Below are 17,563 nucleotides of genomic sequence, written 5' to 3'. Positions count from 1 at the left end.
CACTAAAATAACACATATGTTTTTACTTAAGCACATTAATTTCTCTTGACAGGAAGACATTCTTAAAATTAGTTCTTACAAATCCATAAAATGTAATGCTTGTTTTAGGAGCTGCAAAAAAAAATGCAGCTGGCAGACCAAAACATGACAAATCAGCAAACTTGCATCAGATACGTTTCTGCTGCTCTGACAACCCCCATATCACCTTTATGATTGTACTTAAACCACATTGCATCACGTGTGTAAGTGTGTGTTGCTCACTGTAGTTGTGTTTGTTTTCAGAGCCGCTTTTGGCCGGTCTCCCTCAGATGGTGAAGTTCACTCTGTTGACAGGTCACTACGCTGTGAAGAAAGGAGACGCTCTGCAGCTCAGCAACACAGACACCATGCCCATCTTGCCCTCCACCAGCTGCACCGCCTGCATTAGCAGCCCTGCTGCTGGTCAGTACACAGTTACCTAGAAATAGACCATTATTTCAGTTTTGGGTTTAGTTCACATTAATTATTTTCAATAATAAATGTAAATTGATTTTTTTCCTGACAATCCATCTCTCTACTTTCATTCTTTCTAAACACTATGTTTGAAATCTGGTTACCTACCAACATGCCCACAGAATCTGGTTTCTCAAGCATAAATCTACCTCTGTTAACTGGTTTACTCAGCTGAATGAAGCCATGTCTCCTGTGTGCATAATTTTCATTAATGTCCATTAAATCAGGCTCCTGCAGAAAGCTGACCACAGCCAAGTATTTGCATGCCTCTAAACATACTGACTTACATATGTACAGGTTTAAAGTTCTTTTGCAACCTTCCTGTGTTCAGAATTGGTGGGTGAAAGCGTCCTGTCCATCCAGTCTTCTGAGAAGGTGACCAGCATCAGCCTGCCCCCCACCCCTCCTTACCACACTCTGGAGTTCCAGCTGGAGGTTCTTTGTGTCATCCCGTCTGGAACCGACCGGCCTGCCAATGAGAGGCTGACTAACGGGGAGGTCCGCCACCGACCACGCAGCTACAGTCATCCTGACACACCCATGACCGCCATCGACCAGAGGGTGAGGGTCTCAAACAAATGCACACTTTTAGTTGCAACTTATCTGGGGGAAATCGTGATGGAGGCCACATTTCTCTTGCTGCAGCTCATTATGTTTGCAACTGTGATTTAAAAGTGTAGGAGGTATCTATACAGTATATTGTATCAATGCACTGAATTAAAAAAGATTTAGAGCTGCAATGGATCAGTCTATTGATAGAGAATCAGTCTGCAACTATTTTGATTATCGATTTATCGTTAAGTCCTTTTTCAAGCAAACTGACAATGTGATTTTTATTTTTTCCAAATTCTTAAAAATGAGAATTTGTTGCTTTTCTTAGTTTTACTTTATAGAATATTGAATATTTTTGGGTTTAGAACTGTTGGATGACCAAAACAAGACATTTGATCAAGTCAGTTTGGGCTTTAGAATATTATAAAATATGTTTTTCACAGTTTTCACATTTTACAGGCCAAACAATTAATTGAAAACATGATCTACAGGTTAATCTGTAACAAAAATAATCATTAGTTGCATCCCTCAAAATTTAAGTTTGGATAATCACTCCTTGTAACCTGGGTAATTAGCTGTCTGACTGTCACATGATACTTGTCTGTTTTCAGATGTCTATTGACTGTCCGTGGTCAATCTACTCCACGCTGCTTGCTCTCACCTTCTACATCCCCTTCAAGACCAAACACTCACTGCTTTCTGCTGGTAACAGGTGAGCCTCCATTCTCCAAGCAAAGTCTATGTCACAAATAAGAACAATCACTTTTACAGTACCACTGATATTCTTTCCTAATCATGTTTCCAAGATGGTGCCATCTTGTAATGTTGAACTAACAATGTTTCTGTCATTCTTTACCATGTGCATCCCCCAACCCACTCATACACACTTCTGACCTGCAAGTTTCTTTCCTGACCCGCAGGAAGTACATCCAGGTGTGTGTGCAAAATGTGTCAGATGTAAACTTCACACTGGCACAAGTGAAGCTGACAGAGAAGCAGCACGCATTACTGGAGCTGCAATCCCTCAACACTAAAACGCAACAGGTGAGCAGAAAAAAAACTACACACATATCAAGTGTCTACAGGGTGGATCAGTGGAGAGTTTCCACTATTTGAAAGAATAGTTTTGTTTGAAAAATATATACATTTTATAATATTTATGGCCAATTATGGGAAATTAGTAGAAATGAGAAAGATGAGTTCTAAGCCTTCCATCTAGAAGGAGCTAAGCCTGAAGATTAAGCTCTCAATTTACCAGTTGATTTATGTTGCACGCTTCATTTATGGTCAAGAACTCTGGGAAGAGGCCAACTGAGGTGGTTCAGGCATCTGATTAGAATACTTCTGTGTAGAGATATTCTTAAAGAAATTGTCAGAATTGGCAAATACCAGGCAGAGTATCCGTACATGTCGGTCAAAGTGAACTGTCCCGAAGTATGTTAAGTAAACAACATTTTCAAATTAATCCACATTAGTGTGGCTGTCTGTCAGTATACATCTCAAAACTACATCGTCCATGAACATATCTTTTATCTGGTGTGCGTGTAGCTTTTGTGCAGTAAGCACAGTGTGTTCTGCCTGTGGGAGGTGAGGTGGAAGGACGACCTACCCTCCTGTCTCCAGTGTGTTTTTTCTGCTGACTTCTCTCCGTTCAACCAAGACATCTCTTCCTTCAAACCGTTCTACTACCAGTTCCAGCTCGAGAGAGTCACTGTAAGTCGATGTCAACTTTGATTTGTTTCCTTTTCCCCTTCAGAGTTTGAGTGGAGCTGTAATTGTGTTGTCAAATATCAAACAGGAAAAATGGCAAATGGTGCAGTAAAGCTATTATTGAATGAACAATCGAGTTCTAGTTGTCTAAGCTCTCTTACAACAGTAAGAGAAGTTCTCTGCATAAATAACCTCTCTTTGATGTTGTCAGACGTTGTACAGTGTGCGAGCTGAGATCTTGCCTCCTGCTGGTGAGCAGTACTGCCGCTCCGGTTTGCTTTGTGGGCTGGAGGTGTGTATAACACGACTGACTGAACCTGCAGAGGGGGAGATCGCAGAGGACAGCAAGACGGACACTGATAGCCTCAAAACCACAAAACTCATGTATGAAGGTATGTGAGAGGAACACCTTATTGTCTGGGTTTGCTGAAAGAATGAACAAAAACTGAGATGAATGAAAGCAGTGGTGAAAAATGTATTACTGATTCAGTAACGTATATTTACAGCATTTCAAAGGTGAATGAAAACAATTTTTTTGTTGCTAAGCATTACTTTAAGCTCTGGTCATTTGTGATATAGATTAAATGATAAAATGAAAAGGTATAAAAGGAATCATCATGTGACAAACTTTAAAATAAAAGTAACATTCAAACAACTAATACCAAAAAATGTGTTGTTCAACTTTTTTCTGGTTATGAAACGGTCTCAACTTAATATAACCTAATGCCTGTCATTGGGATGAATAGAAATTGAAATAAAATGAAATTGCCTTTTTTTATGGCGTAGTCCTGAAGATGAATTGTGGAGTTTCACAGTCTGAGGAGAGAAGCTGCTCTGTATAGTGATACAGTACGACACAAGTACACTGTTTCGCTTTTGCCCACAGGCGCTGCAGGAATGAACAAAAAATAAAAAGTTTGCTGATGCAGCTTTAACCAAAAAACATATTAATTTGTTTGCTGATTAAGTGATTAGTCAACTGACATAAAATTAATTAGCCACTGTAAATAATAGTAACAATTAATAATCACTGATTCACTTCTATGTATTTTTACTTGTAGCAGCTTTATTTTTCTGCAATAAGCCCTTTGTTCCCCTTGACTCTTTCACTATATCTGACATTCAGTAGACTAATTAATCTGCTAAATGAAAAATAGTTCAAAGGTTAATCATTAAAGAATTTAAGAAAATTGTCATTTGCAGACAAAATTCAAAATAAGAAAAGGCTTAACATTGAGAGTTTTTATCAATTTTCACAGAAGCCCAAATATTTCTAGGAAGAGGAGATTGGTCACTTTGTTGATTAACTTGTTTTCTTTAAGTTTGTATATGTTCATATTTAGAGTCATTATAGAAGGATCACCAACTGCAGAAGTGTGTTTGTGTGTCCACAGTGGCTGACAGCAGCAGTAACTGGGCGGTGTGCGGGAAGAGTTCAGGGATGGTGTCGATGCCTATGGCGGCCAGAGCCACCCACAAGGTGCAGATTGAGGTGATGCCTCTGTTTGCAGGACACCTGCCCTTCCCAAAGATTAAAGTGCTAAAGTACTTGCCTCACACTGCAGCAGTGGCCATCCAACCAGATCCTGGTAAGACCACCCAAAAGTGAAACCACAGATCTATCTATAATCACAGATGTATCTTGGTGAAGGAACAAAGACTTTAACTACCTAGAAAACAAAGGAGATGCACCCTTGTTGATTTTTCCATCATCTCATGGCATGTAGCATAGAAAGCAGGGGAAACCTTTTGAATTTTTGACATTTTATAAACTAAACAATTAACTGATTAATCAGCAGTTTTAGTTGCAGCCAACAGGACAACACAAGAAAACTATAAAAATTGTTATTATCACAGCAAATGGCCTTCTGACGACATCCTGATCTTTGTTCCTTGCCGTCCTCAGACAGCTGTGTGGAGAATGACAGTCTGTCCTTGCTGGACAAGACACTGGATGACCAGGCGGACACGGCGAGCATCCGAAGCCGGGGCAGCGTGCACTCTGTGGGCAGTGGCGACCAGCAGCAGAAAGGCGTGGCCATGCCGCGTCTGGAGCCTTTCAGCCCAGGACAGGTGTTCAACCACAGCAACACGCAGCAGGTCCTGGTGCTGCCCGCCACAGACGACCACATCATGGAGGTCAACGCCACATGACCCTGGCGGCAAGACCAGCCGCCCCCCTTCTTATAGAACTGACCCCAGGCCCTGGACAGACTCTGCGGAGCATTAGCTCTGGGGCAAATCTGGTCCATGAGTCCATGTCAAAGACCACTTCAGGTTGCCGGTATGGACCCACCCCTAAGCATGAAACGTTCACATCATTGGAGACATTAGGGACTAGACACAGTGACGAGCCAATGACATCTGCTGATACAATTTAAATAAAGATTTTTCTTTGCCATACTTTGTACATAGCTCATTGGTTGGATTTATAGTTATATAAATATAGAAATGCATAAATGGACTGATCGATCAGATCGCCGCCTGTCATGCTCCCTCAAACTGAAGAATAACAGGCCTGATTGTCCCTTGATGCACCAAAGCCCTAGATGTGTGTATGCCTCGATCAGCTACTCAAGTACTGTAATTTTGACTGAGTGTGTGCTTAGCTGCAAGTGCTGTTCCTGTGCCTCTCCGGCTGTCATTACTTTTTACATTTGAGCCTTTACTGTGATGATTACGTTCAAGTTACTGAAATAAGCGGCTGTTTTCTTCAGAAATATTAAACAAAACAAAACCAGGTGGATTGACAAACTTCAGTGGACCTTTGGAGACATATCCATAATCCTCAAAGACTCTTCTTTCCTTCAGATGCAAAAAATATTCTCTCTGGTGTAGAATAATTTTCCTGATCAGACTCCATAATATTAGCATGATGATTCTATGATGTGTTGGCTGACACTGACCCATAGTAGCCCAAAGTGCTCCTCCAGCACAACTTAAATTACAGTGAAACGAGAGAGTATTGATGTTGGTGCTGAGTGGAGTCAGTCCTATGTACAGTCGTGTTCAGATATGTAGATATGTAATTTATGACCCCATAATTGCCTTATCTGTTGAAGGAAACATTTTATCTGAACTCCTCATATACCTTTCCTCCAGATACTTTCATTTGTTGTTCTTAACATCTTTGTTTGGGTCACATGACAGAAATGCACCTTAATAAACAGGTCAAAGTTCTGCTGGAATATTTTTGCCATCAGCAGGATAGAACAGGAAGATAGACTGTCTTAGTGTCAGTCTATACAAATGTTTCTTATTTTTTGGTCCCCAAATGATCTCAAGCCCAGCATTTAGACAGTTGTAACAGATTAAATTCTGACACATTTATTGATAAATACAGGCTCAGCAAATAATAACTGGATTGTTGGCTCCATTTCTTTTATAGACAAAAAGGACAAAATTATAGATGTTTTTATGTTTAATTCATTCATAAACTAATTTCTGTTGTGAGGTTTTTATGGATAAATCAATGGAAAATCTAAAAACTTGAATGCAAACATCAGCACTAAATTCTCAGAATTAACAGCATTGATGACATGAGAGGCTAAGTCTGTGTGTTGTGTGCATCTGTTCAGCTGTAGTTCTGTGTATGTGTGCGGATCTATGTGTATGTGTGTATGATGAGGTGAGACTTTTAAACAAGGATCAGTCAGTGCACATTATTGTCTATTGTCTTATCTATCAATGGAATGTTCATATACATTGTCTGTTTATTTATTTATTTGTGTGTGAGAGTGAGAGAGTGTGAGGGGTGTGTGTGCGTCACCAAATCTGTGTCCGAGCTATGCACACATACCGTAAGGGGTTGAATAGGTAAATGAAATAAGTCATGATTGGATTTATTCAGTCATATATTTGAAAGGATGAATATCCCCGACGCACACACACAGAGTAACTACAGCCTCCTGCTTCTCTTTGACCACTGTACATACTGATCTGTAAATAATGATTCAAATCAAAATCATCTTTGATTGCCAACTATATTAAAAAATAATTGCAACTGACAGTGTGTGGTGTTTATAACAGCATGTTAGCTAGGAGTTCTCTTCACACAAGAGAGATAAGGCTGCAATTTAAGATTATTTTCATTGTCGAGTAATCTGCTGAATATTTTCTCTGTGATGCGATTACTAGTTTGGCTTATAAAATGTCAGAAAATGGTGAACAGCTTCCACGCTTCTGGTTTCAGACTGTCCACCAGGGTTTAAACCTGGCTGCAAGAATTTGCTCCCATTCAGCCTCAAGAGCATTGGGGAGGTCCAGCACTGATGGTCTGGCTTATTATCAGATCCAATATTCAGCATATTTCGGCAGAATCAGTATTTTTTGACGTATTGCCAATAAAACAAATTAATTTTAAAATGTGCTACTTTGGCTCTGATGCAGAACTCTTTGTCTGTAGTCGCCATTCTGTGGTCTTACTCAATGTCCCGCCCATGACAATGTCTGACTGGCTGTTACTTGTGATATGTAACCAATCAACTTTGAATCTGCAAAGAAGCTACTAACTAAAGTTATCAAATAAACTTATTGGAGTGAAATAATAGAACAACAAGTAAGAGGGAATGGAAAACTCATGTAAATACAAGTACCTTAAAATTGTACTGTAGTAGTACAGTACTTGATTAAATTGTGCTCAGTAATCGGTCTCCTTGATTACTAATAATCAAAATCAACCCTGAAAAAAAGATCGGTTGATCTCTAGGACTGAGATCAGACCTGAGTTTTTGTGCTGCATTGTTATAAAGAAAAGGACAAACATGAACAGTTTACACAAAGTTTTAAGAATACTATTGTTTGAAATATTGTATGCTGTAAGTATGTTGTCATGGGTTCAAACTTTTGGCCAATAAACAAGACAGAATATACAGAATAAATTGAGAGTTTAAAAAATAAATCTAAGCACAACTACAGAAGGAGATGAATTATCTCTGGAAGTTCAGTGAAAAATCAGTTGTTTAAGTCCAAGTTTCTCATATTCAGAAAAGCTTCAACAGAAATTGTCTAGCTTCAGTTTTAGCATTATGTGGTGTGTGTAGGAATCAGTTAGCATCTTTTTATGTGGTTATTAAGGAGAACGGTGACAACATTGACTTGTAAAGACTGAGCTGAATACTGAAATCTGTTGCTCCCAGCATGGGGGTCGGGACCCTCTGAGGGGTCAAAAATAATGTGAAATTTAATAGTGAAATAATGTATGTTTTTACTACGTCATATACAACACGATCAATACTTCAGTGGTTATGCAGTGCTTCTTCAGTAGTTTTCTGGGTGGTTGAGGTGCTATATAGCACCGCTGCTGCACAAAGAACCTGTTAAACCCCTGTATTGTTCTTTAGAGGTCCTCTGGTTCTTCAGCACAGAGGTTTAATTGGGGGAGGGATTTAATAAACTAGACTAAAAAAACAGTATATTTCCCGAAGGCACATTGTTTAGAACCATTATTTTTTAAGCCATATCGTGATAGCCACAGCTGTAATGGTTCTATATTATTTGACAAAGGAGGTTTATTTTTATCCCTGTGATTATGAGCCAGGGATAGAAAAAACTAAAAGAAAAACTTTTAGTGCTATTTAGCCCGATTTTTGTTTAGTGTGCAGGCATCTGTTAATCCTCCAAACAACACTTTCTGAAACTCTTCGGTTGAAGCATTAACTATGATAAGGTGTCACAACCCAAAATGTACCCAGAATGGACACCAGATGGCGTTCTAGGCTTACAGCTGGAGTAAATGAAGTTGTGGCAGTTAAAACACTGCAGAGCAGACCATACAGCTTTGGGTGGGAATAGGCTCCTGATTTAAATAACAAAACCAAACTGTATATACACTGCTGTGTATGGTCAAGACTCAATCTTCTTTTCCTCATTATTTTTAATTTATCTGTTAATGAGGGGTTAGAGGGGTGAAACAGCCACTGTACAGCCACTGTACTACTGTACTAAGATTTCAGCCAAACTCTGGTGTTGTATGTTGTGGTTGAAATTATTCAAAAGATTTGATTGCCACAACATTTGGGGGAAACATATTAGTGGCCTAATCAAATGAATCCTGAAAAAATCTGATTACAGACTAAGACTATCCTGAGTAATCATGACCACAAATCTATATTGATGCTGCTTTAACATCGTTACATGCAGTGATGAAATGTAACTCAGTACATTCACTCAAGTACTGTACTTAAGCACAACTTTGATGTACTTGTACTTTACTTGGGTATTTCCATTTTCTGCTATTTTATACTTCTACTCGAATACATTCTGGAGGCAAATATTGTACTTTTTACTCCACTACATGTATTTGATTACTTTAGATACTAGTTACTAAAGTAACCAAAGTAGCACATTTGTATGTAATCAGAAAATTGTTAAATATCAGGTCTGATAATCTGTCGACCCACAGTATACTGTGTAATATTAACTTTTAACTGTACTTTTGAAATTTAAGTACATTTTTACATTTAAGACTCTTACTCAAGTACTATTCATATGGGTGACTTTCACCTTTACCAAAGTAATATTTTAACACAGTATGACTTTTGGGTACTTCTACAATAGCCTACTGGTTACATGTATCTGTAATCCGTATTTGTAATTATTTGTTGTGTGAATACCAAAAAATGAAATTGAGTTCTTTGATGTGATCAAATTATTTATGGTATGTTATGAGAAAGCATGTTAATGTAATATTTTGGTGCATGTTTTAATCCTTTACACAGCTTTAATACATATATATATGTATGTATATATGTGTGTGTGTGTGTGTGTGTGTGTGTGTAGACCTTGTTAACTCCAGAGCAGAGTGTTGTTTGATAGTTTAAAGGTGTGTTTGTTGATTTGTGAGGAGCTGACCCGCCCCCTCACCTTATCTTTGTCTATCTGGTCGCTCCTGATTAGCATAATTACGGTATGCAGCTGCTTCCCAGGAGCTTTCACATGTTGAAACACACGTCCTGTGCGCTTTGGGAGCAGCGCTACAGGTGAGGAGCCAACACAGTTGTATACAACCTAAAATGAGGCCAGAAATGACTCTCCTGCCGCTACTTGCGGCATGTGTCCTCGGTGTGTGTGCCCTCTCACATGTGGAGGAGATGAAGGGCCAGGAGCGACTCTTTCTCGGCTCCCTGGGGCTCTCCGAGCGGCCACGGCCCGCAGGGAGTCAACAGCCCTGGCGCCACGTCCCCTTCGCGCTCTGGAGGATGTTCCGGAGGTCAGGGAACATCCAGGGCCAGGAGAGCGAGCCTTGCACGGTGTCCGAGTACGGAGTCCGCGGCAACATCATCCGATACGTGCAGGACCAAGGTAGTGTCATTAAATCTAGTGTTGACAGAGTATCTACTGTAGGGTTATGTAGGTGTATGTCTTTTAACCCCAAACTTTGACTGATTTTGAGTTGCAAATAAAGGCAGAAATCAAATATTGTTTAAAATCTTTTATGCTTGTTAGATCCCGTTCTTTAATTTCCACAGTCCATCTCTAAATAATAAATGTAATTAATGTATTCAGATAAAAATCAGAGAAACACCTAAAAAATGTTGCTCCTATTTAGGACTATCAGAACAATTAATCGAAATATCATTTAAATGGCAATATGGCACCCAATATTACAAGTGCAATATCCAAATCACAAGAGCTTTTTTTTAATAAAAGCAAAATGTTTGACAAAACAGGATTATGATGTAGCAGTGCTGCCAGTGTTGTAAAAAGTACCCAAAGGTCATACTTGCGTATACATACAAATAAAGAGGCCTACTAGGTTAAAATATTACTTTGGTAATAATGAAAGTCACCCACATGAATAGTATTTGAGTAAAATTCTCTGATAAGTATCTGATATTAAAAGTATCAAAGGATCAAGAAAAAGTAAGTTCTATCTAGTGTATTCTATGGGTTGTCCAATTGTGGCCGATTGTCAGATCCAATAATCAGCTTTTTTCTGATTATTGGAATCAGAGTTTTGTAAATCTGATGGCCGATAAAGAATGCATTCTGCAAAGTCACTACTAGTAATCAAAATATGTAGAGCAGATGTACAAGTACCTCAAAATGGTACTTAAGTACTGTACTTGAGTAAATGTACTTGCTGCAGAGATGCCCTGACCTCTGAATCTTGTTCTCCAGTTGTAAGAATACATGTTTTTTTAGACGCAGACGTGGCGCCAACAAATGTCATCATTTGTCGTCGACTGTCATGATTTTAATTAGGTTTTCAGTGAAAATGATCATTCTTACTAATCGTGAATCATATTGCAATCACAATATTTGTCAAAACTAGAAAAAATGCATTTCCTGCGAAAATACAGTGTGAATGCTGACGGCTGAAGTGATCTCGGAAAAACTGCTGACTATATGGAAAATACTTGCCTAAAACTATAAGAATGAATGGTCAAGATTTTGCAGGAAAAGCTGAATTTTTCAAAAGCTGAAAAGGCAGAAAGCTGAAAAGTAATAGGCTGAATGGGCTGAAAAAGCTGAAGATGTTGATAGCTGAACAGTTTCTCTAGCTGAACATGAAGCTGAAGTAGTAGCAGGACCAAAGTTGAAAAATTCCCCATAAGAATGAATGGGAAAACACCTCCCAAACTCATGCGAGTCTAGAGAAAAGTGTAATGGTTATGGCCATAATATTATACAGTGAGTAACAGGAGACATTGCTGAACCATGTGATGTCTTTTTTATTTCTGTAGAGTGAAAAATGAGGGCACAAGAGCGAGAGACAAAACCGGTACCGTCTGCTCCACTCCAGAGATTTAGGCTCAGAGTTAACACTGCGGCTTATGGGGGAGTTGCTGGACTGCTCGTCACTTGAGGGCTTCCACAGCCAAAAGTTTAAGTCCTACATCTGAAATAAGAACATCATCTGAAAGCCAACAATATTCCCTACATTTCTATGTATATATTGTCTATGTGAAGTAAAAGATGTGGGACCCAAATCAAGCAGAAGAGAATTTTTTCTCAAGTTTTTCCAGCTGCTCTCCACTCTAGCGATGATGTCACCCACTCTAGCTCACGCAATACACACCCATTATAAACCCAGAAGAGGAGCTAAAACTCCTTCAAACTAAAACTGTGATAATTTCAAAACCTTAAAAGATTTTCAAAAACTGAACACAAGCCAAATAGTTCAAGGTCTTGCAACTTGGAGAAAGTTGGAATGGTGTCTCTAGCTCAGAGTATGAGGGAGCAGAAGAGGTTGAAAGTCGATGAGTTTTGAAGAGGATTTGAAGATTTTCCCATTTACTTCCATATTATTATTTTTTTGTTTAAAAGCTGAATATTTGAAAAAGCTGAACATTTTGATAGTTGAATGGTTTCTATAGCTCAAAATTTGTAGGAGTAGAAGCGAGACAAAATGAGGGGACAGCATTCACACTAATAAATTCCAGAAAGACAATAATTTATTAGTGTGAATGCTTGCAGGGGAGGAGAGGAGGGGAGGAGAGGGAAGAAGAGAGAAAGAAATCAGATTTATGTTTGCAGCATTCACACTAATAATAAATTCCAGAAGGACAATAATTGCAATTTGTTTAGGTTTTTTTTTACCATATTATGCAACCACAGTCTTATTCCGTTCCAAAGGTATATTACAAACATATTAGTCAGTTTTGGGTAAAGTTGAATAAATGGCGTGTGTGAAACTGCATTATATCAACAGCTTTAAGAACTGCAGATATTTTTGCACATAGTGTGAGGAGACAGTTTTGAGGAAACTTGGATCCATTTTAATCAATTTTTATTAAGTTTTAAGAAAACAGTAAATAACTGGTGGAGTTGTGTTACATACCAGTAACATTCCCTTCCATTTGACAAATTAGAATGCAAGGTTTTAGGTCTGTAATAAAACATTGAAGTTTTGTCAATTTGTTATAATAATCATATACTGTATATAAATAGGGTAATTCACATACTCTGTTTGTGCTGTGGTTCTGTACTGTACCTGTCTGCAAAGCTTGGTTCATAGTCAAAAAAGACAAATAATGACTAAGATTTGCACACAGGTGTGAGGCAGAGAATATACATTATTATTTATTTATTTTAAGTATATCATGGCACAGCAATCAAAACACATTGTTCACAAAATGTCTTTTAAAACCTCTGTTTCAAAGGGCGTTTGCACTAAATCATCCTGCAAATGTGCCTCTTGAATGTGTTGAGTGCCACCACAGTGTGTGTTTGAGTGAGAAGTCATGACAAATTATTCTCCATGATTTAGGTTCTCATGCACCTGGGCTCCACGTCAATAAAAACCCTGATAAATCCTTTAAAAATTGTAATGTCCTTGTTTAAATGCTCATCTACTTGCCTATGTGTTGCAGGCCGGCTGGTGTCTGGCTGGAGCAGCAGCTGTCAGGCCTGTCTGGAGAAGCAGCTTTTCTTCAACATGTCCGTCCTGCAGCCTGTGGAGCTGCTGTCCCTCGCTCAGCTTGAGGTGAAGTTCCACTGGAAGCCCTTCAGATCTGCAGAGCTCCTGCAGGGACCCCGGGCCCTTAGTGTGTCCTTGTATAAAGTGATTCGAGCCACACTGAGGGGAGCCAATCCCCAGGCCAACCGCAGACTCCTGCTGTCCAAGTCGGTCCAGCTGCAGCCTGAACTCACCTCCATCACCGTGGACCTCACCTCCCTGGCAGAGAGCTGGCGCAAACTGGGACGCAACTACGGTTTGGTTTTAGAGCTGCTGCCTCTTAGCGCAGATCCAGAGGAACTTCTCCCTTTTCAACCAGGGAACTCTCTCCCGTTGGATCCTACCTTCACGCTGCCACTGATCCAGGCCTCACTGGTGGCCGTTTCCCTCAACCCCCACCAGTGTCGCTCCAGACAGAGAAGAAGCGCCGTCCACCTCCCCGTGACAACTAGCAATGTGTGTAAGGCTCGCCGCCTCTACATTGACTTCAAAGACGTGGGCTGGCAGGACTGGATCATTGCTCCACAGGGCTACATGGCCAACTACTGCCACGGTGAGTGCCCGTTCCCACTCAGCGAGAGTCTGAACGGCACCAACCACGCCATCCTGCAGACACTGGTGCACTCCCTGGACCCGCATGGCACCCCACAACCCTGCTGCGTCCCCATCCGTCTATCCCCTATCTCCATGCTTTACTACGACAACAACGACAATGTGGTGCTCCGGCATTATCAGGATATGGTGGTGGATGAGTGTGGGTGTCGATGAAGCTGGTAGACACTTCTGATTGGCCCTTGACTATCAAATATCCACCAGTTCTTTTTAAACTTCCTGGTCCAAAGTTTCAATTTGATGATGACTTAATGCTTTTTGATGATTTGACAGATCAACTTTTCAATGTATATTGTTATTTGCAGTCGTTGATTTAAATTTTTTTTTTAAATAAAAATTAGATTTGTTTGGTCCCACAGAATTGGTGACATATTTTAATATGAAGGCTGGTGTTAATAAAAATTGGAAGTAAGGGTGTCCCTCAAATGCTTGGTGGAAAAGAGTACAGTAATGCTGCTGAGTGATTACTTCAACATAAAATTTATCAAGATAGGAATACAATACATTTTGGCCAGCCGTTAAGACAACTACGCTGGCTAAAATATACAGTCACTTTACAGTCTGCTCTTCTCTACTGTAAGATGGGGTACAAATCAGCCAAGAAATATGATTGTAGCATCAATTTTTTCAGGTTTTACAACCATGTAAAAAAAGTCTATACTGAATACTATACTGCAGGGTACAATGCTAAAACATTACTTACAATAAGAAATTGTACTAGACTGTGACCCTCGTTCATAGATCAAATTTGATCAGTTCGCTGTGAGAATTGCAGAACTAGGGCTGCAACAAATGATTTTTGGGAATTTCATAGTGATTTGGTGGATTTTCTAGTTTAAGATAACATGATATAAGAATCCCTGAAACATTCCTCATCCAAGCATATTTGTCTTGCCATTCCTGCTAAGTTTTGGAAGCTAATAATCAGAGCTTATTGTAAAAATCAACATTTAAAACCTTCATATTGATAAAAAAAAATACACATCACAAGATTTAGATTAGCCATACGTATGTGCAGACAGAGTACGTCTTAGCCTTTTCATGTCACACTGTTTTCCAGGTTTAAATGTTCCATTGAAGGAGACCAGCTACTCTGTTATCTACTAAAGGAGAAATTTACTTTCTAATCTCACTTTCCTGCCTGATAACACCCCCACCACCCATCACCTCTACCACCACCTTCACTAAGCCAGACATACCACTGGGGTTGCCATGATAACAACCAGTCGCCACAGCACCCGCAAGAGGCTGTCACATTGTAGTAATTAGTGTGAGAGAGATGTAGAGAGTCTGCAAGGCTAATACAAGCCAGTGATAGACAGCCCTAAAGACTATGCATTCGATAGGGTAAAACTTTTTTTTCAATTTATTATTTTTTGGTAAGTTAAGTTTTTAGCATTTTTCTTTTTGTTTGAAAATGCAAATTATACATTATCTGATTGAAAAAAATGTTATGGGAGCAAACAGCCCCAAAATCTCAAAAACAACTAGCCCATGAAAAAATAAAACTTTTGCCTGTAGTGTTTGGCCTTAATTTTAGAAATTTAGTTTGGACAGTTCACTGAATTGAATTCACTGAATTGAATTCAGTACATATTATTGTGCTTGTTTTAATACTCACTGACTGACTCAAATATTGTATAGTATACTTTGATACAAGTTTCCCTAAAATTATAATTATTTCAGACATTTTCGTATCTTTGTGATTTGAGTAGAAGTTAGAATTAAAGTTCTGCCATATTTGAACAATTCTAGGCCCTTCATATTTGGAAAAATCCAACCACCCATACGTAGGTCCTTCAGTGTGTCTGTGGTTGAATTGTTAATCTTATGCTCATTTAGATCCATGAGAAATCATGCAAATTAAAACTGGGGTTGGTAATTCTATTAAGCATTTTTTTAGGGCCGGGACTCGATTAAAAAAATTAATCTAATTAATTAGAGGCTTTGTAATTCATTAATCGAAATTAATCGCATTTTTAATCGCATATAAATATTTGACCTGAGAACAGTGAGAAGCAATTTTTTTCATATGGGTTTTAGTATACCATTGAATAATGACTGAATACATAAGCTTATGCAACAAAACTGTTTATTTTTTTTTCAAGGTGGTACTTAACCAAGACCAACAGACTAGGGATGCAAATGATCAATTAATTCATTAATCGTTAGTTGATGGACCTTATCGATCGATTAACGATTACCTGATAAGATGCAATTTTCCCGAGAACCTAAATTTAAGGGGAAAATTTAAGCTGAACATTCCTTATACAGGACTCTACACTAGTTTGTTAGTTTATTTTTAGAGCACAGCACAATGAAAAATGTTTAAGTAACACGTTATTTGGTAAATGGTCTTTCCTGCCACTACACTATGATGATTACTGTATTTAACTACTTAAATCGCAGTAGCATAAAATGATTTGTTGAACTCAGCCTGATGTAAGTAAGGGATAATGTAATGTAACTATACATTATCCCGCTTATTACACGGCCTTACGAGTGACATAAATAATAAATAATCACCCACAATGATTCAGCAGCGACAAGGATTGCTCGGTAAAGTTTTAACTTTCACTTTCACTTTCAAGGCCGGCCTGAGAGAGGAGCTTGACAGCGTGCTGTGGTTGGTGTAACGCGTTGAAAGTCCAGCTGTCTTGCTTATGTTGCTATATGTTGCCAGGGCGGATCAGAGCGCCGTCCCTAGCTGCTCTCATGTGTCCAGTCACAGACATGATCTGACGACTTTCAAGGCCGGCCTGAGAGAGCAGCTGGACAGCGGTGCTGTCTTGCATATGTTGCTATTGCCAGGGCGCCAGTGTCGGCGGCTTTTTAACAAGTTAAATAATTGTGCTCCAGTATAATCGGTACGCCTGAAACTCATCCAGTGAGAAACGTTACGCGGTGCAAAAATAAGTGCGATTAAAATGCATTAATTTTTTTTACGCGTTAATTTTTGTGTAATTAATTAATCTTAATTAACGCGTTAAAGTCCCGGCCATACATTTTTTATTATGTTTGTATAAAATCTCTTAACGTCCAGACAGCAATCTAAATATAAAATGCTTTGGGGGGGGGGAGAAAAACAAATCTATGGTTTGTGGCAACATAGGGCTACAATAACTTCATCCAATCAATTTTAGCAGCCGAAGATATTGTATGGACAGCCTGCCCACCACGTGCTCACTCCGCCCATCACTCACTATAGACTTTGAACTGGACATTTTACAAATGTGCTGATGTATCCTATTTCTGTGTCCTATTCATAGTTTTCAGTCATGTGACCCGCACGCTGTCACAGAGGGAAAAACCGTAGACCAAGATGGCGGCTCATACCAGACTTCCCGTAGAGACACGGCAAAAGCTGGTAAATTTCCCCTCGCACAGTTATTCAGATCACCTGTCAACCATAGAAAAGGAACGATATGGACATAAACTGCAAGTGTTGGGCACTTGCAATCCATAAACAGCACTCGCTTCAGCCGTTAAAACCCGCCAGGTCCCTGCCAGAGCTCGACTTCGGTGACATTTACCTGTACCTTGTGGAGAATCCCTCACCTATACTGCTGCCAGGATGAAAGCTTATAAAAGTACGGACAGTTATATATTTTCAATCTGGATGGGTAAATAATGCCGCCGTTTGAGAGGTGAACAGCAAAAAGTTCTTCATTGTAAAAGCAAAGGTGAGTACTAATTCACTAACACTAGATATTGAACGTTATTGTATTAATATTATTATTGTATATTTACCCTTGACATCACCAAAAAATCACCAACAAAGTTTATCAGTCTAAA

The 17,563-nt window shown here is 39.2% G+C and overlaps 2 protein-coding genes across 3 annotated transcripts in view; both read left to right on the top strand.

Annotated features, from left to right (window-relative positions):
* trappc10 (trafficking protein particle complex subunit 10) overlaps nucleotides 1-6,761 on the top strand; it is a 35,863-nt gene extending 29,102 nt beyond the window's left edge. For both annotated transcript variants that reach the window (XM_084362038.1, XM_084362037.1), the window contains exons 16-23: nucleotides 283-441; nucleotides 824-1,053; nucleotides 1,656-1,756; nucleotides 1,965-2,088; nucleotides 2,593-2,757; nucleotides 2,966-3,146; nucleotides 4,149-4,343; nucleotides 4,661-6,761. In XM_084362038.1, coding sequence (XP_084218164.1) covers nucleotides 283-441; nucleotides 824-1,053; nucleotides 1,656-1,756; nucleotides 1,965-2,088; nucleotides 2,593-2,757; nucleotides 2,966-3,146; nucleotides 4,149-4,343; nucleotides 4,661-4,908 — 1,403 coding nt within the window. In that variant the 3' untranslated portion in view covers nucleotides 4,909-6,761. The remainder of the gene's footprint in view (nucleotides 1-282; nucleotides 442-823; nucleotides 1,054-1,655; nucleotides 1,757-1,964; nucleotides 2,089-2,592; nucleotides 2,758-2,965; nucleotides 3,147-4,148; nucleotides 4,344-4,660) is intronic.
* Nucleotides 6,762-9,672: 2,911 nt separating this feature from the next.
* gdf3 (growth differentiation factor 3) lies at nucleotides 9,673-14,129 on the top strand. Its single transcript, XM_084362045.1, has 2 exons — nucleotides 9,673-10,056; nucleotides 13,071-14,129. The coding sequence occupies exons 1-2, from the start codon at nucleotides 9,768-9,770 to the stop codon at nucleotides 13,922-13,924; spliced, it is 1,143 nt and encodes a 380-aa protein (XP_084218171.1). The 5' UTR covers nucleotides 9,673-9,767; the 3' UTR covers nucleotides 13,925-14,129.
* The last annotated feature ends 3,434 nt before the right edge of the window (nucleotides 14,130-17,563 follow it).

The sequence above is a fragment of the Pagrus pagrus genome, assembly GCF_965226575.1.
Source record: "Pagrus pagrus genome assembly, chromosome: 9".
NCBI lineage: Eukaryota > Metazoa > Chordata > Actinopteri > Spariformes > Sparidae > Pagrus > Pagrus pagrus.
The sequence above is the reverse complement of the archived record's forward strand: the minus strand, read 5'-3'. Positions and strand labels throughout refer to the sequence as shown.